Consider the following 25,654-nt stretch of genomic DNA (forward strand, 5'->3'; position numbering starts at 1 on the left):
TTCAACTATGTTCTTTCTGGGATACGTCATCGCTTCAGGGAACATTCAGATGGATCCTGACAAGGTGAGAGTGGTGGTGGATGCCAACCGGTTTATTGGGGGCTACAGCACCCTGGCCTCCCCCCTATCTGCACTCACCTCTCCCAAGGTTCTGTGTATGTGGTCCCCAGCTGCTGACTGGGCATTTCTGGATATGAAGCACCATTTCACCACAGCCCCCATCCTAATCCATCCGGACTCGCCCTGTCAGTTCATGGTGGTGGTTGATGCCTTGGATATTGGAGTGGGGGCCGTCCTGTCCCAGCGCTATGTCCAGGACCAAAAGCTGCATCCCTGCGCTTTCCTTTCCCATAATCTCAATTCTGCTGAGAGGAACTATGAAGTGGAAAATTGGGAACTTGGAACATCCATTCTTAGTGTGGACCGGCCATAAGATTTGGAATATCTCCGCACCGCCAAGCGCCTCAACTCAAGGCAGGCTCGTTGGGCTCTGTTATTCACTCGATTCAATTTTACCATTGCCTATTGCCCTGGGTCCAAGAATGTGAAGCCTGACGCTCTCTCCCGCCTGTATAGTTCCGCTACTACACCCTCTGACCCTGAGACCATCCTCCTTACCTCCTGTCTAGCAGCTACACTAGTATGGGGTATTGAGAGCTGGGTCCGCAAGGAGCAGCATTCCCAGCCGGACCCCGGAGTGAGGGGCGCGGGGGGGGTCCGGCCTACCGGATGTTCGTCCCAGATTCGGTCTGGGTCCCGGTCCTGGGATGGACCCTGGCTTTCATCCGCCAATGTTTTTGGTGGACCACCATGGTTCCAGGTGTCTCCACATTCGTTGCTGCCTGCACTGTGTGTGCACAGAGAAAAACTTTGTGGCAAGCTACAGCTGGTCTCCTTCAACCACTCCCTGTTCCTCATTTCCCCTGAAATTTGTCACTGGTCTCCCTCCGTCAGATGGCAACACCACCATATTTACTGTGGTGGATAGGTTTTCCAAAGGTGCACATTTTATTCCCCTTCCCAAGTTTCCTCAGCCAAGGAGACAACCCAGCTTATGGTGCAGCACGTCTTCCGGATCCATGGACATCCGGACAACATGGTCTCCGATCGGGGTCCTCAGTTCTCGTCCAGGTTCTGGAAGGCATTTTGCACCCTCATTCGGTCATCGGCCAGCCTGTCCTCCAGGTTTCATCCCCAGTCCAACAGTCAATTGGAGCAAGCCAATCAGGACCTGGAGACTACTCTTCACTGCTTCTTCTCTGCCAACCCCACCACCTGGAGCCAGCAACTTGTGTGGGTGGAGTACCCCCGCAACTCCCTTCCCTGCTCAGCCACTGGACTATCGCCCTCCAAATGTTCCTTGGGTTACCAGCCCCCGCCCTTCCCAGAGCAAGAGGTCAGCATACCCTCAGTCCAGATGTTCGTCCACCGCTGTCGGCGTACATGGAAGAGAGTCCTGTCTGCTCTTCTTAAGACCATCTCCAGGTATCAGAAACAGGTGGATTGCCACCGGACCCCGGCTCCCCGCTATCGGCCCGGGCAGAGGGTATGGCTGTCCACCCGTTTTATTGGTCCATTCACCATCTCTAGTCTTTAGCCTTTCTGCTGTTCGTCTTCTGTTGCCCCGTACCCTCTGTATACATCCCACTTTCCATGTGTCTAGGATTAAACCTTTGTCTCCTGTTTCCAGGCCCACCCCTAATCCTGTCTCATCGAAGGCCATCCGGCATACACGGTGAAGCGCCTCCTGAACTTTCCCCCTCGGGGCAGGGGATTCCAGTACCTGGTTGACTGGGAGGGTTATGGCCCGGAGGAGAGGTGCTGGGTCCCTCTAGGAACATCCTGGACCCAGCCCTCATCAATGAGTTCCGCCACCGACACCCCGGTCAACCAGGTATGTGCCCAGATAGGATTCCAGGAGTTTGGGTACTGTCACATCCTGATCTGTTTCACCTGTCTTGTGCTTGTCTCCACCCCCCACCAGGTGTCTCCTATTTTTCCCCATTATCCTCTGTGTATTAATACCTGCATTTTCTGTTTGTCTGTTGCCAGTTCGTCTTGTCTCGTCAAGTCGTCCCAGTGTGTTTTCTGTGTGTTACCTTCTCTCTAGTTCTTGTTTTCTAGTCTTTCCAGTTCCGACCTTCCTGTCTGTCCTGACCCTGAGCCTGGCTGCCAATCTGTCCCTTTTTTACTCTGCCTTGGACTACAAACCTCTGCCTGCCCTCGACCTGCCCTTTTGTTATAAAAAATATTTTGACAACTGAACCATCCTCCTCCTGTGTGCATCTGGGTCATATCCAGAGTCGTGATACTCAGACCTTGAGAAACATGATTCTCTGGTCTGATGAAACCAAGATTTAACTCTTTGGCCTAAGTGCCAAGTGTCACATCTGGAGGAAACCTGGCACCATCCCTATGGTGAAGCATGATGGTGGCAGCATCTTGATGTGGGGATGTTTTTCAGCGGCAGGGACTGGGAGACTAGTCAGGATCTAGGGAAAGATGAACGGAGCAAAGTACAGAGAGATCCTTAACGAAAACTGCTCCAGAGCACTCAGGACCTCAGACTGGGGTGAAGGTTCACCTTCCAACAGGACAACGACACTAAGCACACAGCCAAGAAAACACAGGAGTTGCTTCGGGACAAGTGGCCCAGCCAGAGTGGCCCAGCAAGAGCCCGGACTTGAACCGATCTAACATCTCGGGAGAAACCTGAAAATAGCTGTGCAGCAACGCTTCCCATCCATCCCGACAGGGCTTGAGAGGAGCTGCAAAGATGAATGGGAGAAACGCCCCAAATGCCAAGCTTGTAGTGTCATACCCAAGAAGACTCGAGGCTGTAATCGCTGCCAAAGGTGCTTCAGCAAAGTACTGAGTAAAGGGTCTGAATACTTATGTAAATGTGATATTTCAGATTATTTCTAATAAATTTGCCCAAATTTCTAATAACCTGTGGTTGCTTTGTCAGAAATGGCTATTGTGTGTATTAATCAGGAAAAAAATATATTTAATCCATTTTAGAATAAGGCTGTAGCATAACGAAATGTGGAGAAAGTCAATGGGTCTGAATACTTTCCAAATGCACTGTATATACACTTTCACACTCTTCACATACGCTGCTACTACTGTGTTTATTATATATCTTGATTACCTAGTCACTTTTACCCTGACCTACATGCACATTGACTCGGTACCAGTACTCCTTGTATATAGCCTCGCTAATTTATTGTGTTACCATTTCCTCTTTTATTTATTTTTGCTATTTTTTCTTACTTTCTAACTGCATTGTTGGGAAAGAGCTTGTAAGTTAGCATATCACAATAAAGTCTACACCTGTTGTATTCGGCGCATGTGACAAATAAGATTTGATTCAGTGATCTGACAAACCATGCATAATTTATGAAATGCATTGTCAATACTTTGATGGTTTTTTTCCCCTCTGTGCTGTAATCGATTGACAGATTTATTACCACTATTTCATGTTGTTTCATGTGGGCTTCGTGCATTGTTTATTGCAAACTATTTCCAAAGCCGATACTAGCCAGGCCAGTGTATAGCAGTGATTGCACCCCCCAGTGTTGAAGTACGGCAGCTCAAGGCAGCATACAGAAGCTCTCAATCATGACAGGGGACTGACTGACTGCCTGATACACAGCGCCCTGAGGAATAATGGTTATTTTGCATGTGTGTGTGTATGTGTGCATGCATGTGTTTACTGCAGAGTACAGTATTTGACTCCATTTTTGTGTAAAGTACTTCAGTAAAAATACTTTAAAGTACTACTTAAGTAGTTTTTTCGGGGTATCTGTACTTTACTTTTATTTTTTTTTTACAACTTTTACTTTTACTTCACTACATTCCTAAAGAAAATAATCTACATTTTACTCTATACATTTTCCCTGGCACCCAAAAGTATTTGTTACATTTTGAATGCTTAGCAGGACATGAAAATGGTCCAATTCATGCACTTATCAAGAGAACATCCCTGGTCATCCCTTCTGCCTTTGATCTGGCAGACTCACTAAACACGCATGCTTCATTTGTAAATTATGATTGAGTGTTGGAGTGTGCCCTGGCTATCCATAAATAAATAAAAACTAAGAAATGGTGCCATCTGGTTTGCTTAATATGAGGAATTTGAAATGATTTATACTTTTACTTGTACTTTTGATATTTTAGCAATTACATTTCCTTTTGATAGTTAAGTGTATTTTACTCAAGCAGTATTTTACTGGATGACTTTCTCTTTTACTTGAGTCATTTTCTATTAAGCTATCTTTACTTTTACTCAAGTATGACAATTGGGTACTTTTTCTACCACTGATTATTTTTGGGGGATGGGGTGCTTGCTGGAAGTGAGGGAGAGAACAGTTTCCCTGACAACGTCAGTAGTTGTCAACACCTCCGTCTTAATAGTGACAAATGGTACTTATTACATCAGCGTTAATTTCCCCCCATCTCCTTCAGATGAAGATACTTAGCCTGCACTGATCAAATTGTGTCAGCATAATTACTGAGAACAGACCCTATTAAAAGCCAGGGCTTCAGATTCAGTGTCGAGCCTCATGGTTAGGCCTATCATTCAGCTGCATCTCTGGGAGGCTGATGTACACAACCCGTATACTAATGTCCTTAAGTCCAGAACTCTACTCACTCAGGCAGAAATACTGTAGAAGAACAGGCAGGGGGTAATAGACATAGGGCTCAATTCAATGGAACTGCACTGCAGTATTTACAGTAGATAGGAGCTTTTTCCCATGGTCAAATAAATTCACATGATGGTTTTGGGTGCTGATAAAAAACTACTTATCTTACCAAGTAGACTCCCTTCACAGGGGCTTCCAGTTGTGTGTGGGGGCAGTAATTTGTTTACAAAGACACTGCATTGTAAGGTAGTGTGAATGCTTATCACTATGAAATTATTAACGGGGCACCAGTCCCTTCTTGGACAAAATTGGTATTCTGTGGCTTGACTTATGAGTTATTTACAATAACTTTGTAAGACTAACATTTGAATAATAGCAATACATTGATTTAATCTGAAGGTATGAATTCTTTAAGAATATATTGTAGTTATTTTCCAGAATAAAAGACAAACACAAGTTTTTTATATAATCAACATTTAATAACGTTAATCAAAACATTTACCAAAATAATGAGGGATCATAAAAAGGTAGGAAATAGAATGAAAGACAAGAAAGAGACCAAGATATCTGAATATTAAAGATGTGATACTGTCTGTGAACAGTCTGTTGTCCCTGGCTCTAGTTAGGCCACATGGAGGTGAACAAAGGCAAGATGGCAGTGTGTCCTCCTTTGGCCTTAGTTGAGGGGTTTCTTTGTGGTGGTTTATTGCTCCTTTCCTCTGAGTTTGGAAGGCCCCTCATGTGCTGCTCCTCTGGGTTGTGTCCCAGGTTACCCAACATGTACTTTTTCCTTGACTTATCAGTTCACTTATTCTTGCCATTAAAGGTGAAGGTCCAGGCCCTGTTGTCAGCCTACTGGCCTACTGTCCAGGCCCTGTTGTCAGCCTACTGGCCTACTGTCCATGCCCTGTTGTCAGCCTACTGGCCTACTGTCCAGGCCCTGTTGTCAGCCTACTGGCCTACTGTCCAGGCCTTGTTGTCAGCCTACTGGCCTACTGTCCAGGCCCTGTTGTCAGCCTACTGGCCTACTGTCCATGCCCTGTTGTCAGCCTACTGGCCTACTGTCCAGGCCCTGTTGTCAGCCTACTGGCCTACTGTCCATGCCCTGTTGTCAGCCTACTGACCTACTGTCCAGGCCCTGTTGTCAGCCTACTGGCCTACTGTCCAGGCCCTGTTGTCAGCCTACTGGCCTACTGGCCAGGCCCTGTTGTCAGCCTACTGGCCTACTGTCCAGGCCCTGTTGTCAGCCTACTGACAAATGTCAGCAGTTTGACGTTCTACAATGGGTGGTCCCTAAAACACAGTGTGCTGAAAGATCGACAGACGAATGGTAGATGCACATTTAAGTACTACTTAAGTAGTACTTTAAAGTATTTTTACTGAAGTAGGCTTTTTACTTTCAGTAGGCTGACAACAGGGCCTGGACCTTGGAGGTTCTTCTCCCTCCTCGATAGAAGTCCAGTTTGAGACGTCCAACTTGAGACGTCCAGCAGGATAAGAGGCTAAAAGAGTGAGGGGGAGACGTCACAGCCCTTTTGTAGTCCTGTGAGGTCACATGGTATCACACCTAGGTGTGAAGGCCCACTTTATGACCCTTTGTCTTGGATAGAGAGAGAGAGCGCTTGGAGGAACTCAGTAGTCCATAACAGTTCAGCATTATAGACAGTAAAATAATGTTCAACATTGTTCAACATATGACATTAAAACAGCACAACGCTACATCATGAACATTTCTATAGCAGGTTCAATTTATTTCCAGCCTCACTTTTGTTTTTCGAAATAGAGGCCAAAACAAACCCTAAAATGATTCACTTTTAATTTCATTAAAGTTTCATTTAAAGCTTAAACCTAGCTTTAAAATAACCTCAATTACCATAAGCAATTTCATCAGCTTTATATATGTGGATTTGGTATTGCCAGTAGCTCAGTGGAGAATACTGTTGTTTCTCTCTGGTTGGGGACTGCATGGAGAGAGAATGAAATTCACAAATTAGTGTCGTCTGATGGGATGGAAATGTGTTAATTGCTGTTTTTAAGCTGCTGCAATAATAAGGTTATGATGGCAGACTGCTCATGGCACATTATTTAGCCCAGAGCCCATATAAACCCACAGAACTGTTAGTTGGTGAAAATAGAGTGCTAAATGTAATTACTCATTTTACAATCCGTGGATATTCTACATCGTCAAATATACATTTAGTGCCAGTGGAAGTGTTTAAAGCTGTGGTGTTAGTTATCTGGTTTAATGTGAAACGTACAGGGTTTCCTGTGGCATTGGCTGTCCTCTCTCTTGTAGCCTACGCAGAATGTTGCTCTCCGATACAAAGACATTTCAGACAAGAGGTAATCATTTGACAGAGAGAAGTGTGAATGTTGTTGTCTCTGGCTGGAGCAAACACCAGCCTTTGTCCTCCCAGTTTATTGGTTTTGCTTGCAGTGTGCTGTCTGTTTGTGCTGAAGCTAACATTAGCCAGCCCACCAGGCATCTCTCAGGGATAACTGACTGCCATGAAGAAGATTACAACCACATACAAAAATCACACCTCACAGCTAAAATCCCACCATGCTCAGTCCAACAGTTTTCTCACTGTTGGCTAGAGGTGCTGATACAAGGAGCCAGCTGTAGTAGAGTACATCTAAGGGTGGCTAGCCTGTCTCTCTCTCTCTGCACTGTACTGACCTTGGCTTCTGGTTGCGTGGAAGCAGCACGGAGCCTCTGTTGTTGTCAGAGCAGAGGGAAGAAAGAAATAAAAGAGAACTCTGAGTACCTTTCATCAGGCCAGGAGTCAGAGAGAAAGAATAGCACTCCCTCATTATGCAGTATCGTGTGGAGATGAGAGCGGTTGGGTGGTTGGTGCGTGGTCGCGGAATGGCACGTAGGGAGAACACCTCCACAATGGCACCAGGTATGCAGAGAGCACATGGAGGGAAGGTGGATTAATTATTCATGCAAGTACAATACAGTATCTCCCTGCCTGCCTGCTGTCTCTGTGCCCAGCCAGGCTCAAACTAAAGGCTCACACACACATATCACTGAATGTGCATCTACCATTCGTCTGCCGATCTTTCAGCACATTGTGTTTTAGGGACCACCCACTGTAGAACGTCAAACTGCCTACATTTTTCCATGCGATTCTACATGTAAAATCAGTACACACTTGGTTCACAAATTACATTGAGGTGCTAAGTACTCTCAGCCAGCAAACGCTATTGGTCTGTCTGAGCCCTAAGGCTGTGTGTTTATAGGATCCACAGTACTGAACAACTCAGGTCCCTGAGGTTTTGCAGGCTGGAGCTCTGTTGATGTTTTTGAAGAAGCTAGTACAGTCCAATAATCTCCTGTATAGGCCTTGTATTACTAATAAGGGTTGAAGGCTCATTGATATCACAACTTGAAGAAGGAGTTTGAAATACTAACAAGCTGCATTTGAACTTTTGTTCAGTTCAGTCAGTTATCGATGTGTAAAGCTAATTCAAGCTAATTCAGGACAACCATTGATGGTTGTGTTTAGGTACTGTACAGGTCATTCTATACTCTACTACACTGTTCATATGTGTTAGTGGCTACCATCATTTTTTTATACGCTCCTTCACAATCCAAACTAGCATTTTAATTGCCGCCTGTCTCTCATCGTGTAGTGAGCAAGGCTGGGAGGTCAACCTCTTCAAGAGTCCACTGGGATATGTGCCAATAGTGCTCACTGAAATGTTTTTTTATCGTTATATAATCTAGCCATAATTGGTACTAGCATATCAGACCTACTGTATAGCATATGCTTTTGTTTGCTATTTTAAGAGGTTTTCTTCTGTAAAATACTGTACATTCATTCTATATGCTATTTCAGATAAAGTCCTATCCTTCAAATATAGTCCTGAATCACAGGTTCAAACCAGAACTTTGATCAAAATTAAGAGAGTAGAAAACAACTCTGCATGATTTATTCAAATGACATATTTCACATGTAAGATTTGTGTTTAAATATGTATAGTTCATCTCATGACAGCTGGGCATTTTTTGCATGGATTGATTCAACCCACCTGAATGATTTATGATGAATAAAAAGGCATCTTTAATTTACTGAGGAGAGGTAAATAACACCAGTCACTCATTGCAAAATGGAGGACGCTTTCTTTACAGGCCAATCACAACAAGCCATCAAATAATTCCTCTAAAATCACTTCTTGATTTTACAGATCTTTGATCTTTGAGAGGATTAGGGTTGAGTGACGGATCAAAGGAGTTACTATGTGTCCTTAAGTGGTGTTTTGATGTAGCACAAAGGAGAAGAGGGGAGATGGTGACACGCTTCGTCACCCTTCCACACACATTCATTATTAACGCTCCACAGTGCGCTGAGTCCCTACCCTACACGTGGGTCGGTGTGGTGTGGCTGGGCCAGCTGTCTAGCGGGCTGGGCTCTGTGTACTGGAAGAGATAGGATTATTATATATACAGTATGGCTTGCAAACCCCTCTAACCTCAAATAATAGGAGTCAGGACACATGTACATGTACAGTATGTACATGTAGCTGAATAGGGAGAGAGGACAGAAAGAGGACAGACAGGACAGAGAGAGGACAGAAAGAAGTGGGAAGGATGTTAAAATGGGATGAGGGACTGAGTGATGGATGAAGGAGAGGAAGGTCCAGAGAGAGGGCAGAGTATGTTTTATATTATCCAGGGTGTGAGGACTGGGCTGTTGGTGAATGTAGCCAATGTACACTATGACAGCCATGATGGAGCCATGTTGTCAGCCAGCCGGGTGTCCATGCATCCACCCTACTGCGCTATTGGCTGAGGAGGAGCTCCCTGACTCCCTGTCCTTGCATGGTGAGGTCAGCAGCCCAGTGACCTGACCTCAATTATACCAGATTAGAGATCAGATCCCCGGCACGCTGACCTCGGAGCAGCCACCAATTAAACTCTGAACATGCCCTCAGAAAAGAACATCCTGTCCAGGAGGACAAGGAGATAGTGTGGAGGAGCAGGCGGAGCCAAGATCCCTGTCACTACAATGTCCACACCTATTTCCCATACATTTTTCCCATTGAGGTTTTCGACAATGCTTTTGGGCATTGTAGCGTTTTGTACTGCTATTTCCATGTCTTTGACTACAGATCTGTATTTGTGTCTTAGCATATTGCTTTAGTCTCCCTATCACACATTAGCTGTTGGAGAAGTTGAATACACAGCTGTGTGTAGATTCACTCTACCAAAAAGATTAGAGCTAACCCACTGGGCACACACTGGTTGAATCAACGTTGTTTCCATGTCATTTAAATGAAATTACATTGATCCAATGTGGAATAGATGTAGAATTGATTTCTGTGCCCATTGGGAAGCCACATGGCCAAAATAATCCTATCCGTCATCTCTCTATGGAACTGGGAAACACAGTCTAAGTCACCAGAGGAGCCAGAACCCCCTTCCCTTAAAAAAGAGGATGCACATTCTCAAGTCGTGTCTTATTTAGCATTCTAAGTATGCAAGTCTTATTTAGCATTCTAAGTATGCAAGTCTTATTTAGCATTCTAAGTATGCAAGTCTTATTTAGCATTCTAAGTATGCAAGTCTTATTTAGCATTCTAAGTATGCAAGTCTTATTTAGCATTCTTAGTATGCGAGTCTTATTTAGCATTCTTAGTATGCAAGTCTTATTTAGCATTCTTAGTATGCAAGTCTTATTTAGCATTCTTAGTATGCAAGTCTTATTTAGCATTCTTAGTATGCAAGTCTTATTTAGCATTCTAAGTATGCAAGTCTTATTTAGCATTCTTGGTATGCGAGTCTTATTTAGCATTCTTAGTATGCAAGTCTTATTTAGCATTCTTAGTATGCAAGTCTTATTTAGCATTCTTAGTATGCAAGTCTTATTTAGCATTCTTAGTATGCAAGTCTTATTTAGCATTCTTAGTATGCAAGTCTTATTTAGCATTCTAAGTATGCAAGTCTTATTTAGCATTCTTAGTATGCGAGTCTTATTTAGCATTCTTAGTATGCAAGTCTTATTTAGCATTCTTAGTATGCAAGTCTTATTTAGCATTCTTAGTATGCAAGTCTTATTTAGCATTCTTAGTATGCAAGTCTTATTTAGCATTCTTAGTATGCAAGTCTTATTTAGCATTCTTAGTATGCAAGTCTTATTTAGCATTCTTAGTATGTGAGTCTTATTTAGCAGCTTAGTATGCAAGTCTTATTTAGCATTCTTAGTATGCGAGTCTTATTTAGCAGCTTAGTATGTGAGTCTTATTTCGCATTCTTAGTATGCAAGTCTTATTTAGCATTCTTAGTATGCGAGTCGGGAGAAATTCGATTTAGTCCCGGGAAAAGTGAGGGTGATTAGATTAAGTGTGTTTCTAGAGAACGAAGGGAGAGCTAGCTCCTTCAGATCAGCAGGGCTGGGAAGGGAATGTGTGGAGCTGGGCTGAGCTGGGCTGGACAGGGCTGGGAAGGGCAGGGTTGGGCATGGCAGGGCTGGGCTGGACAGGGCTGGGAAGGGCATTGTTGGGCAGGGCTGGGCTGGACAGGGCTGGGAAGGGTAGGGTTGGGCACGGCAGGGCTGGGCTGGACAGGGCTGGGAAGGGCAGGGTTGGGCACGGCAGGGCTGGGCTGGGAAGACCAGGGCAGGGCAGCACTCCTGGCTCTTTTGATGCTCTGCCTTCATCACAAACACCAGGCTGCCTGTTTCAATTATTTCACCTCAGGTTCAGAAGCTTAATCTATACATACAAATATGCTGAGTATATAAAACATTAAGGAAGCCTGCTCTTTCCATGACATAGACTGACCAGGTGAATCCAGGTGAAAGCTATGACCCCTTACTGATGTCAAATCCACTTCAATCAGTGCAGATGAAGGAGAGGAGACCAGTTAAATAAGGATTTTCAAACCTTGAGACAATTGAGACATGGATTGTGTATGTATGCCATTCAAGACAAAATATTTAAGTGCCTTTGAAGGGGGTATGGTTGTAGGTGCCAGGAGCACCGGTTTGTGTCAAGAACTGCAACGCTGCGTTTTTTTACGCAGCATTAACAGTTTCCTGTGTGCATCAAGAATGGTCCACCACTCAAAGGACATCCAGCCAACTTGACACAACTGTGGGAAGCATTGGTGTCAACATGGGCCAGCATCCCTGTGGAAAGCTTTTGACACCTTGTAGAGTCCATGCCCCAACTAGTTGAGACTGTTCTGAGGGCAAAAACTCAATATTAGGAAGGTGGTCCTAATGTTTGGTATACTCTGTGTATACTCAGTGTATAACAGTACTGTATGTCTGGAGGATCTGATACAGGCTAACATTGATAGGGACAGAGTATTGAGTACTGAGATAGGAGAGAGAAAGACTAATAGAAAGGAGAGCGAGATAGGAGAGAGAAAGACTAATAGAAAGGAGAGCGAGATAGGAGAGAGAAAGACTAATAGAAAGGAGAGCGAGATAGGAGAGAGAAAGACTAATAGAAAGGAGAGCGAGATAGGAGAGAGAAAGACTACTAGAAAGGAGAGCGAGATAGGAGAGAGAAAGACTACTAGAAAGGAGAGCGAGATAGGAGAGAGAAAGACTAATAGAAAGGAGAGCGAGATAGGAGAGAGAAAGACAATAGATTTTCTTTCATTTTGATTTTCTGCTGCAGACTGCTGAGCCCCTGTCTTCTCTCTAGCATCCCCTCTTCCTGCTCTTCAGTCTGTCATAACACAATAACAGAGGTCTGACAGCTTAAAAGACACTGGAGGAGCATGGAGGTGCTTGGGGAGAAAATTGCTGCAGAACACAGGCTGCTCAGCGGCTAGAGAGAAATACCATTTTGTCTCGCACAAGATGGATTCCACTGTGAGATTGCAGGGTACCAAAGACAGAATCAAAATGGAGAACCTTTAAAAAAGCTTCTTTTTTTTTTTTTACATAATTGCCATTGGCCTATGTTGGTGATATCAAATACTCTGATACAAATCACACCATTTTATATTTTCCCTTTGATTGCACAATGTATTGTGACAATATTGAATATTGAAGTAAATCATACATATCATTTATGAATATCAATATGAAAGAGATATCATTTTGATATATCTGATCTCCTCAACCTTTAAATAAATGCCTGGTAATGATAAGGGCACGCATGCACACACACACACACACACACACACACACACACACACACACACACACACACACACACACACACACACACACACACACACACACACACACACACACACACACACACACACACACACACACCACCCTCCCTCTACAGATCGCACTGCTGGTTGCCCGTCACACAACTGCATTTAAATCAGGAGCTAGAAACCCCTTCAGGATATCAAATCCATGGACTCTGGTGTCTATCCTAACTAGGTCAACTCTTACAATAGCTGCAGACTCTTCCTCCCTCTCCTTATTTTTACTACCTTTCAATAGTGGATTTTTATTTTTATTTATTTCTATGAACAATAGATAATGAATGAATTATTAAATATGCCAATATTAAATGCAGGTAAAATATTTCTTTATCCGGTCCTTTTGTATTTTTTACCAATTGATACTTGTCATTGATTCTCTGTAGATTTCAGGCCAGAATGGTGCATGACGTTTTACAGTCCATTTTGATCAGGCTTTATCTAAAGACACCTTCCTCGTTGTCAGAGACAAGGCACAGCCCTGCTACTGTAGCTGGTTTTAACTGAAGCTGCCCCTGGCTGGTGTTCCTTGGGGCCTAAATGCTCACTAAGCTGTCTCTGTCTTAGCATGCTCGCCACAGCACAGTGAAGACAATCTCCTGTAAATTGCTTTTTCGATCAGTTTTGACATCAATCTGCTCTCCTGGGGATAACGCATGCATATGATTGCGAGAGGAAGGTATCATTCCTTATGGATGTTGACAACCCCACTCAGTCGGGTTTGATCCCCAGAATTAACATAATATTATTGCACAGACTGAACTGCTAGTGACACCCAAAGAGGATTTGGTTGCTGTAGCAGAGGTTTAGACCAGATAGATTGCTGGAGCTAGGGAGGGCAGAGGCCAAATGTAAAGGTTATCTCAGGTAAAAGGTATTGGTATGATATGTTTAAGGATATGTATAATAGAACTTATCTAGATAATTCAGTACTGTTTGTGAATGCCATGGATTATGCGGGACCGGGTGTCTTTTCCAGCTGGATGGCGTACTACAGTAGCTTCCTATGAGCTGATTGGCTCCTGTAATTTTTTATGTGAATAATCCCTCCTTTCTTTCTCTCTCTTTTTCTCTTCCAGGACCTAGATTTCTCATCACAACCACAGGAGCCTTGTATATTCTGGACGTCCAGAATGAGGATGGATTGTATAACTACCGCTGCACCACACGGCATCGCTACACGGGCGAGACCAGGCAAAGCAACAGCGCCCGGCTTTTTGTGTCAGGTCAGTCTGTGCTGCCCTAAATACCTAAATAACGGTACCCCAGAAACATCTAGATATCTGTACAGTACACCATGTTGCAGTAATACATCAGAAAACTCTGCATCCTCATACACTGCAAAGTCCACAATACAGTGAATGCTATCGTAACACTCTCTATTCTTATCATAACAACTTCTCTCTCTTATCTCTCATAAGATCCCACCAACTCAGAGCCGGGGATTCTGGATGGCTTTGACCGTCGGGAGGTCATGGCGTCCCATCGGGTGGAGCTGCCCTGTAAGGCGTCAGGCCATCCCATGCCCAAGTACCGCTGGCTGAAGGACAACAGCCCCCTGGAGCCCGACACACGTTTCCGCCAGAGTGTCACGGGCCTGCTGATAGAGAGCGCCCAGCCCACCGACTCTGGCACCTACGTGTGTGAAGTGTGGAACAGCTATGGCAACGCTGAGGTGGTGGGCCGGCTTATGGTCAAGCGTGAGTCCAAACACCACATCACACTCACACATCAGGAGCTATCCCAGCCTGGGTGCCACGATGTCTCTGCATTAGCTGCTCTAGCCCTGTCACTTTGTTGATCTATTTCTTTGATAATGTTCTCACAACAAAATAGTTGTGTCACGGTATAAGAATATCATAGGCCACCAGTTTGGTTTGTGGTTTTTGATGTGTGTTCTGTGTTTTCTCTGGTGTCCAGAGCCCCTGAAGGCGGTGGTCAGCCCACGAAAGGTGAAGGGCAGCGTGGGTAGTAAGGTGTCCTTGCATTGCAGTGTCAGTGGCTCTGATGAGTATGAGCTGTCGTGGTATCGTAACGGAGAGATCATCTACCCTGGCAACAACGTGCGGATCACAGGCATCAGCAGGGAGAACCTGATCATGGAGGGCATGGCCAAGAGCGATGGCGGGGCCTACCAATGTTTCGCCAGGAAGAACAAAATGTCTGCTCAGGATTTTGTTCAGGTCATTTTGGAGGGTGAGATACAGTACAGGTTTCTTATAAAGATCAATGCTACTATGGAAGTTATTTGATATATTGGTGTTCTTATAATAAGACAGTAGTTAAAATATACAGCCATGTGTTTTTTTTTTCATGTGTACTGTACTGCTTGGAAGTTGACTATAGCATGGGTGGTTACGGTTTTATGTTGTGTGTATGTTTTGTGTCCATGTACTGTACCAGTCAAACATTTAGTCACACCTACTCTTTCCAGGTTTTGTCTTTAGTTTGACTATTTTCTACATTGTAGAATAATAGTGAAGGCATCAAAACTATGAAATAACACTTATGGAATCATGTAGTAACCAAGAAAAGTGTTAAACAAATCAAAATATATGTTATATTTGAGATTCTTCAAAGTAGCCACCCTTTGCCTTGATGACAGCTTTGCACACTCTTGGCATTCTCTCAACTAGCTTCATGAGGTAGTCACCTGGAATGCATTTCAAATAACAGGTGTGCCTTTTTCATTTGTGGAATTTCCTTCTTAATTCGTTTGAGCCAATCAGTTGTGTTGTGACAAGGTAGGGATGGTATACAGAAGATAGCCCTATTTGGTAAAAGTCCAAGTCCATATTATGGCAAGAACAGTTCAAATAAGCAAAGAGAAATTACACTCTATTACTTTAAGACATGAAGGTCAGTCAATCCGGAAAATTGGATGAAACTGGCTCTCATGAGGACAGCCACAGGAAGGAAGAACCAGAGTTACCTCTGCTGCAGAGGATACGTTCACTAGAGTTACCAGCCTCAGAAATTGCAGCCCAAATAAAAGCTTCACAGAGTTCAACATCTCAACATAAACTGTTCAGAAGAGACTATGTGAATCAGGCCTTCATGGTAGAATTGCTACAAAGAGACCACTACTAAAGGACACCAATAAGAAGAAGAGACTTGCTTGGGTCAAGAAACACAAGCAATAGACATTAGACCGGTGGAAATCTGTCCTTTGGTCTGATGAGTCCAAATTTGAGATTCTTGGTTCCAATGGCCGTGTCTTTGTGAGACACAAAGTAGGTGAACGGATGATCTCCACATGTGTGGTTCCCACCGTGAAGCATGGAGGAGGAGGTGTGATGGTGTGGGGGTGCTTTGCTGGTGACACTGTCTGTGATTTATTTAGAATTCAAGGCACACTTAACCAGCATGGCTACCACAGAATTCTGCAGCGATACGCCATCCTGATCTGGTTTGAGCTTAGTGGGACTATCATTTGTTTTTCAACAGGACAATGACCCAACACATCTCCAGGCTGTGTAAGGGCTATTTGACCAAGAAGGAGAGTGGTGGAGTGCTGCGTCAGATGACCTGGCCTCCACAATCACCCAACCTCAACCAAATTGAGATGGTTTGGGATGAGTTGGACTGCAGACTGAAGGAAAAGCAGCCAACAAGTGCTCAGCATATGTGGGAACTCCTTCAAGACTGTTGGAAAAGCATTCCAGGTGAAGCTGGTTGAGAGAATGCCAAGAGTGTGCAAAGTTGTCATCAAGGCAAAGGGTGGCTACTTTGAAGAATATAAAATATAAAATACATTTGGATTTGTTTAACACTTTTTTGGTTACTACGTGATTCCATATGTGTTATTTCATAGTTTTGATGTCTTCACTATTTTTCTACAATGTAGAAAATAATCAAACTAAAGATAAAACCTGGAAAGAGTAGGTGTGGCTAAATGTTTGACTGGTACAGTCCATGGAAACAAAACATACACACAACATCAAACAAAATAAAGAAAAACCATTGAATGAGTAGGTGTGTCCAAGCTTTTGACTGGTACTGTATGTGTAGTTGCAGCAGCAGTGACTTAGCAGAAAGGGATTTGGGCCCTGGATCGATACAGGGCCAGTGTTGTGCTCCTGCAGAACAGCAACTGTTATTAGGGTTACTACCCCAGTCAGCTTTAAACTGAGCCTGGTTGCTTGGGCAAGTGTCTCGCATGGCCACGGAACTGTATAAGGAGGATATTCATGATCTATAATGATGTAGAACATGCTAGGGTTATCAGAGAGCAACAGCAGGCCACTCTAAAATAGAGCTGTTTTCTATCATTAAGAATTGTTCTTGGTTTTGTGTGGCACATTATTTTCACACTTGTAAGGAATTATTTGAATTGTTTTATGTGAGCGATACCTTACCTGACTAATGTCAGTATAGAATACGTTTACAATGTTCATACAGTACATGATGCAGAGATTTGTCAGGTTTTTCTGTCCAAGCCTCTTGTTGTAGTCATATTAACCATTACCCATGGTCTCCCCGTCTCTCTCCCCTTTCAGACGGCACTCCGAAGATTCTGTCCTCTTTCAGTGAGAAGGTGGTCAACCCCAACGAGCCGGTCTTCTTGGTGTGTAACGTCAAAGGCACTCCCCCTCCCTCCTGCACCTGGAACCTGGACGATGACCCGGTCATCAAGGACAGTCACCACCACCCTGGCCACTACGAGACCCACGAGGGCCACGTGGTCAGCCAGCTGAACATCACCCACACCAAGGAGGTGGACGGAGGGGTGTACCGCTGCACCTGCAGGAACTCGGCCGGGGCGGTCTACCACCAGGCTCGAATAAACGTAAGAGGTGCTTGTCAGATCAGCTCCTCCAAAACAACAAAAACATACACCTTACTCATTTTTGTTTGGTTTCCAAGTTAAATGCCTGTTTCTTTTAGGTTTTTGTTCTATTCTCCCTCCTTTGCTAAGTGCCTACATATTCCTAACCTTTTTATTTGAGCTCACTTTCTTTCTTTCTTTCTTTCTTTCTTCCTTTTATTCCTCAGTTTCAGTTTCAGCTTTGGACTCCATTGTTTAGTTTCTCCTAATTTCCTACATGTTTTTTTTTTTTTATCCCTGTGTGAATTTCTCTTGTCACATTGCCCCTCTTTGTATGATTGTGATACTCCAGCTCTATAGCTTTTTCTATTCTAACACTGCTATTTCTAGTCGCCCATATGTTGTTGGCCTGTTTGCATGTCAGTCCCTCATACTGTCAAAGACAATGCCAGGTCACAACCAATCATGTTTTGTCAGTGTGCGTTTGTGTATGTGTGATCCGTCCATAACATGTCTGTTCTATTGATTGTGTCTCATTTGTTGGACAGGGACGTTCTGCTTGCTATAATACCTCTCTTCCTGTCTTTAATAGTAAACTGATCCTCTACACAGATGCAGAGATGTTGCAGAGATGATTCCCTTCAGCTGATTTACACTGCTGTTCCATGTGTAGATGTTTGAACACATTTGACCAATGTATTTTATTTGTAGGCCTTACTGACAGGCAGGTTTTCAGCCCAGTGTGGTGTATACTGGTAAATGCTGTACTGCATGTTTCTATGCTGGTGGTGTTTTTATCTTAGGACTGTAAAAGGGATTATAGTTCTCTCTCTTTTGTTTCCTTGGTTAGTTTCTTACTTACTTTTTTGTTGTTGAATGTATAGTTTATTTATTCAACGAGACAGTTAGTTTCAAGTGGCTCTTGGATTTGTAATGCAGATAACTCATACAGTGAATATTGTCCACTAAAATGTTCTGTCTTTCAGCTGTCAGCCAACCCTACCTTGTCCTTGTCTAATTTGGTCCTGATTTCACAGCCCTCTCTTCAGAGTCTACCATGAGGTCCTGTGGTAAAAACAAACACATTTGGGTGTGCTGTCAATACATACGGCTTGATGTTGCTGACTGTCATTTCACAATCCTCTCGCCCATAAATGTGTTTATAGAGAGCTCTCTCTCCCTCTCTGTATTTTTAGGGGCTGCCAGCATCCGTCCAATGAAAAACATCACAGCCATCGCAGGGCGGGACGCGTACGTCCACTGTCGCGTCATTGGCTACCCATACTATTCCATCAAGTGGTATAAGAACTCCCACCTGCTCCCCTTTAACCACCGGCAGCGGGCCTTCGAGAACAACGGCACTCTGAAGCTGTCCAACGTGCAGGAGCTGGACCAGGGAGAGTACAACTGCAGGGTATTGGTCAAACCTCATCAAGAGACCAATCAGAGCGTCCATCTCAATGTCAAAGGTAGGAAGAGCCTGCCTCCCTGACAGTACACAAGGTATTTTTTATAATATCCACACTAGCATACCACAATTTGGAAAGTGTAAAGGAAGTCACACTGCTTTCTTAGCGAATACCACTTCCTCTCGATTAAACCCATACCCGGCACGAACTTGGTACCTCTGTCTTGCTAGCACACATGACCACCCTCCTGAAGCATCTTACCAGTCTGCACCACGTGAAAAGCTAGCTTCTCACTGGCGCAAGTGGGGACACTTCAGGCTGAGGAGTAGGTTACACACATCACTATGTGCTACATAAGCATTCTAAGAGGTATGAGAGTGTGGACAGTGGAACATGGCAATGCTGTAGGCAGAGATAGGAAGTGACCTCGCAGGTCATACTCCCATTGGCCAGAGCCATCATAAGCTACAGAAAAAATGCCTGACATTCGCCACTGCTATGACTACGCTTCTTTGGTATGTGAGACTAAACTAGAGTCATTAGTATGACTGCACATACAGTAGTGATTGAGCTTGATTACCAGAGACCCAGAATACGTAATGGGAATGTTAACGAGTGATTCCCCATGCCTCATATCCATGTCATGAATGATGCAGCCACTGCTTAAAACATTTCCAGGAGATGAGGCTGGGGCGGGGCGGGGGAAAGGGGATCCACATGATATAAAGCAACACTTCCCCGCTACAAGTATCTTAGTTCATTTGCTCTGCTCAAGCTTCAAATTCTGAAAGCGGCTGGGGAGATCCCAGGAGTCCATTATCCCTACTTTGTTGTGAATTAAATCAGTGCTCAAGTGCTGCTTATTTCAGTGTTATTTTAACTCATTGATTCTCAAATGCAGCTGACTTGCAAGATGGCTGGAGAGTCCCCTGAGAAGGTGCCACAGTGGACTTACTGAGCAGGATCTCACATCTAGGTCGTTATCTAGTCTAGCATGGGGCCTGATTCTTCATTCATTTGTATAACATGTTGTTTTTTCCCTTCTTGAGGGTTGTTTCTAGACAGACTGATGTGGCATGAGTCACCAAAATACAGAATCACCCCTTCAAGTGTTTATGGAATAGTACACCTGTTCTTGGTACTGTTTGCTCCGACTCAGAGTACAGAATGTTCGGCTAGACTGGAGGAATGACTAAGGTGGAATTAGGTGATGATTCACTCTCAGTCCTTCTGAGTTCAGCGTCTATTCAACGATTTCCAATGACCAAAGGGATTGATAGAATATTGAAGTATGACACACAGGAGATTGTACCGGTATAGTTTGAGTTTGAGTTTGAGTTTATTTTATTTTTACAGGGACAGTGCACATCAATCAGCCAGCTGGCTCATTTTCAACCGCAGTCCCTGGGCAGGTTATTAAAAACAATTACAATATAGACAATAGCAACATAGGACAAGCAAGACATAGCATACAGACAGAGCAACATAGGACAAGCAAGACGTAGCATACAGACAGAGCAACATAGGACAAGCAAGACGTAGCAGACAGACAGAGCAACATAGAACAAAAAGCAGCAAGACAAAATTCATAAAAGCAACAAAGTGTTTCCACACCTCACAAGTTACAGACAACAGACATGGAAAGCGGCAACACACAGCTAGGGACCAAGTTCACAAATCTGATTGACCTTTAGCCATGTCTTCAAGCATTTTGTGAAAGTGTGATATGTGGTGTAGTTATGTGTGTCTGATGGCAGTGTATTCCAGACATGGGAAGCTCTCACAGAGAAAACGGATTTACTAAAGGTGCTTTTCCTTAAGGGAACTATACAGTCACCTCTCATGGCAGACCTTGTGGATCTGCTGCCATATGTTTGGGTTTTCTGTTTAACAAAAATACTGAGTCAAATCAAATCAAATCAAATCAAATTTTCACATACACATGGTTAGCAGATGTTAATGCGAGTGTAGCGAAATGCTTGTGCTTCTAGTTCCGACAATGCAGTAATAACCAACAAGTAATCTAGCTAACAATTCCAGTAGATGATATAGAGTACAGTATATACATATACATATGAGATGAATAATGTAGGGTATGTAAACATTATATTAGGTAGCATTGTTTAAAGTGGCTAGTGATATATTTTACATCATTTCCCATCAATTCCCATTATTAAAGTGGCTGGAGTTGAGTCAGTGTGTTGGCAGCAGCCACTCAATGTTAGTGGTGGCTGTTTAACAGTCTGATGGCCTTGAGATGGAAGCTGTTTTTCAGTCTCTCGGTCCCAGCTTTGATGCACCTATACTGACCTCGCCTTCTGGATGATAGCGGGGTGAACAGGCAGTGGCTCGGGTGGTTGTTGTCCTTGATGATCTTTATGGCCTTCCTGTGACATCGGGTGGTGTAGGTGTCCTGGAGGGCAGGTAGTTTGCCCCCGGTGATGCGTTGTGCAGACCTCACTACCCTCTGGAGAGCCTTACGGTTGTGGGCGGAGCAGTTGCCGTACCAGGCGGTGATACAGCCCGACAGGATGCTCTCGATTGTGCATCTGTAGAAGTTTGTGAGTGCTTTTGGTGACAAGCCGAATTTCTTCAGCCTCCTGAGGTTGAAGAGGCGCTGCTGCGCCTTCTTCACGATGCTGTCTGTGTGGGTGGACCAATTCAGTTTGTCTGTGATGTGTACGCCGAGGAACTTAAAACTTACTACCCTCTCCACTACTGTTCCATCGATGTGGATAGGGGGGTGTTCCCTCTGCTGTTTCCTGAAGTCCACAAACATCTCCTTAGTTTTGTTGATGTTGAGTGTGAGGTTATTTTCCTGACACCACACTCCGAGGGCCCTCACCTCCTCCCTGTAGGCCGTCTCGTCGTTGTTGGTAATCAAGCCTACCACTGTTGTGTCATCCGCAAACTTGATGATTGAGTTGGAGGCGTGCGGGCCACGCAGTCGTGGGTGAACAGGGAGTACAGGAGAGTGCTCAGAACGCACCCTTGTGGGGCCCCAGTGTTGAGGATCAGCGGGGTGGAGATGTTGTTGCCTACCCTCACCACCTGGGGGCGGCCCGTCAGGAAGTCCAGTACCCAGTTGCACAGGGCGGGGTCGAGACCCAGGTTCTCGAGCTTGATGACGAGCTTGGAGGGCACTATGGTGTTAAATGCCGAGCTGTAGTCGATGAACAGCATTCTCACATAGGTATTCCTCTTGTCCAGATGGGTTAGGGCAGTGTGCAGTGTGGTTGAGATTGCATCGTCTGTGGACCTATTTGGGCGGTAAGCAAATTGGAGTGGGTCTAGGGTGTCAGGTAGGGTGGAGGTGATATGGTCCTTGACTAGTCTCTCAAAGCACTTCATGATGACGGAAGTGAGTGCTATGGGGCGGTAGTCGTTTAGCTCAGTTACCTTAGCTTTCTTGGGAACAGGAACAATGGTGGCCCTCTTGAAGCATGTGGGAACAACAGACTGGGATAGGGATTGATTGAATATGTCCGTAAAGTGGAGGGGGAGCCAGGCCATTTAGGATCTTGAATACAAGACATGCATTGGTGTATTGCACAAGATTTTTCCAACTCAGGAGCTCATGCTTTCTGAGAATGTAACAGTGATGATGGCTATTGGGCTTCCTATCAAGCACTTTGAGAGCCTGTTTGTAGACTGACTGAATAGGTCTTAACCCAACTAGTCAAGCAGTATGTTAAGTGGGGGAGTATCATAGATTTGAAGTACAGTTTTGCTACCTCTGTAGTCAAACAATTTCTTATAAATCAGAAATTAGCTTGGTTGAAATTTTCACATGCTTTTTAAAAGAGAGGTTGGAATCAAGTATGATGCCAAGGTATTTAAAATCAGATACCACCTGGAGCTTCTCCCCTGACACATAGACATCTGGCTCAGTAGCATCTGTTGCCCTCTTTGTGAAGAACATGCAAACAGTTTTTTTTACATTGAGATGCAAACATGAGTCACTGAGCCACTTTGTAACCTGGACCATTACAGTAGTGAGTTCTTGTGCAGCTTGTTGTTTTCTCTTTGCATGCACATATATCACTGTATCATCTGCATACATTTGAACTTCAGACCCAGTACAGACAGAAGGCAGATCATTTATGTACATGCTGAACAGGAGGGTCCCCAGTATTGACCCTTGGGGCATGCCCACATCATAGCTAAGAGTGGGAGACAGCTCATTGCTCACTCTGACACACAGTTCTGCCTTCAATGTATAATTTCATCCATCTCAAGGCATCAGGGGAAAAGTTGAACTTGGACAATTTTGTGATGAGAATCTCATGGTTAACAGTATCAAAAGCCTTCCTTAGGTCCAGAAATACAGCCCCAACAACGCTCCCTTTGTCCATCTTGGACTTCACATTTTCCGGAAAAAAGCAGTTGGCTTTGTATTGTCTCTCAGCCTAATGTGGTTATGGTCACTTCTCCCCCTCTTCCCCTCCAGTTCCACCGTACATCCAGCCCTTTGCATTCCAGCGGTTCTCCATTGGTCAACGCGTCTTCATCCCCTGCGTGGTAATGTCAGGTGACCAGCCCCTGGACATCACCTGGCAGAAGGACGGGCGGCCAATCCCTGCCAGTCTGGGGGTTACCATCGACAACATAGAGTTCACCAGCTCACTGCGGATCTCCAACCTGTCCCCAGACCACAACGGAAACTACACCTGCATTGCACGCAACGAGGCTGCAGCCGTTGAGCACCAGAGTCAGCTCATTGTCAGGGGTGAGAGGAGGCTAGCACGTTGTTCCTCTGTCTCTGTCTCTAGATGTATCTCTCTTAGGTTCCCTCCTCTCGCTCCCTGACTCGTACTGTCTTTCTTTCTCTCTCTGTTTCTGTTTCTTTCTCTGCTCCTCTCTCCGTTGCTTCTCATCTGTCTTTATACTGTGATTTCTCTCCACTGCTCTCTTTTTCTCCTCTACTATCTTTCTGTCTCAGAAGTACTAGTAAGTCAGTCTGTGTGTTGTTCCCTCTGCTCCTCCAGTTCCTCCCCAGTTTGTGGTGCAGCCCACAGACCAGGATGGGATCTATGGCAAAACTGTGACCCTCAACTGCTCTGCTGAGGGTTATCCACGCCCCACCCTCGTATGGAAACACTCCAAAGGTAAACAGATACGTAAATCAAGCATCAGAAGACTGTCGGTAGCATGAATTAAATGGTTATACAAACGTATTATTGGCCATTGTTTGGGGATATAACGGCAGCTCTTTTGGAGGGATTAACGGTAGTAGTAGTTGAAGGCATATGGGTTCCATCTGTTTCGTCCACAGCCCGTGTATGATGTGGTTCAACAACTGCAGTTGTACACACACACTGTCACAGGTCGCAGGTGTACAGCCACTGTCGGTTGTGAGGTGGGGGAGCTACCAGTGAGGTGTGAGAGAGCAGGTGAACAAAGTGCCACAGCACTTGACCTGGATAGCTGAAGAGGGGACCCAGGTGTTTGCTGCTTCGCCCATAACCTGGGATGAAAGCTTCCCACAATGGAGAGACAACAACCAATCCAACCAATTGGGTGGTGTGGGGGCCGTGTGAGGGGCATCAAAGGCGTGGAGACAGGGCCAGACAGACAGCAGCCAGGCTTTGATGGGATTTGTTTGTGACTTTGGCTCCCTGGGACCGAGAGGAGATTGGGTTTGATGTGAGAGAGATGCTCCTCAATGTCTTAGACCTCCTCTCTGATTAAAAATGTCTGGCAGAACCTTGGTCTGTCGCCACGGCGATGGCAGAGTGAAGCCTCGGCTGGGGCCTTTATCTGAGATGTACCTCTAATTTGTAAGTGCGTGTGTTGCTATATGTTGTGGTTCTGGATAATGCTTTTTATTCTCCCAGTCAGGTGCTAGCAGAGCAGAGCCACAGAGAGATAGAACAGTGAAGAAGGAAAGGTCAGCTGGTATTAGCATAACTGCTAGCTCCCTCTGGATATGCAAAATCCATCATTCAAGAGCACGTCCTCCTCTCTTGCTATCTCTCTCTCTCTCTCTCTCGCTCTCTCTCTCTCTCTCTCTCTCTCTCTCTCTCTCTCTCTCTCTCTCTCTCTCTCTCTCTCTCTCTCTCTCTTTCTCTCTCTCTCTCTTCTCGTCTACAAGGCAGCAGAGTGGGAATAGTACTGCCACTTGACCCCTCGCTAACCATAGGCACTTGACTGGATTTTTAATTAAGGACCAAAACCCACAGTTCACTAAATGTCCTTATCTTTACACGCTAACTTTATCGCATGCTAATATCTGGCCCAGTTCAGACATATGTTTAATACTCTATGAGCGAGCCTGGATGTGTTGCTCTAACATAGGTAGACCACTTACAGCTCTGAGTGGATTTCCATTTCCAGGCAGCTCGTTGACCTGAACATTTTCACTATTAAACATTTCCTACAGTACTGAAGTTTGACCTTTTTGAATGAAACTGTCCAACATTACCTCCAACAGAAACATTATAGAAAATGATTATAGAAAATACCTTGTTCCCTAATATGTGAAAAGTACAAGGCTGTATGCTAGTATGCTGAGGAATACCTCACCACCAGGGAGATATGCCCAACAAATGAAGAATATTTGACCTACAAAAAGCATGTATATACTAATACTAATCTTTGTGTTTCACCAAGACAAAACCAATGCTTTGGAGATTAGGTTGTATTTACC

The 25,654-nt window shown here is 44.5% G+C and overlaps 1 protein-coding gene across 2 annotated transcripts in view; it reads left to right on the top strand.

The window, feature by feature from the left end:
- Nucleotides 1-25,654, top strand: part of dscamb (DS cell adhesion molecule b) — a 128,043-nt gene that overhangs the window by 69,561 nt on the left and 32,828 nt on the right. The window contains exons 4-10 of one of the 2 annotated variants that reach the window (XM_036961247.2): nt 13,908-14,054; nt 14,250-14,528; nt 14,749-15,024; nt 17,328-17,624; nt 18,793-19,065; nt 23,456-23,734; nt 23,994-24,113. In XM_036961247.2, coding sequence (XP_036817142.2) covers nt 13,908-14,054; nt 14,250-14,528; nt 14,749-15,024; nt 17,328-17,624; nt 18,793-19,065; nt 23,456-23,734; nt 23,994-24,113 — 1,671 coding nt within the window. The remainder of the gene's footprint in view (nt 1-13,907; nt 14,055-14,249; nt 14,529-14,748; nt 15,025-17,327; nt 17,625-18,792; nt 19,066-23,455; nt 23,735-23,993; nt 24,114-25,654) is intronic. The other variant, XM_090218682.1, reaches the window with a different exon arrangement.

Source organism: Oncorhynchus mykiss, chromosome 24, assembly GCF_057628025.1.
Source record: "Oncorhynchus mykiss isolate SJ-2025 chromosome 24, ASM5762802v1, whole genome shotgun sequence".
NCBI classification, from domain to species: domain Eukaryota; kingdom Metazoa; phylum Chordata; class Actinopteri; order Salmoniformes; family Salmonidae; genus Oncorhynchus; species Oncorhynchus mykiss.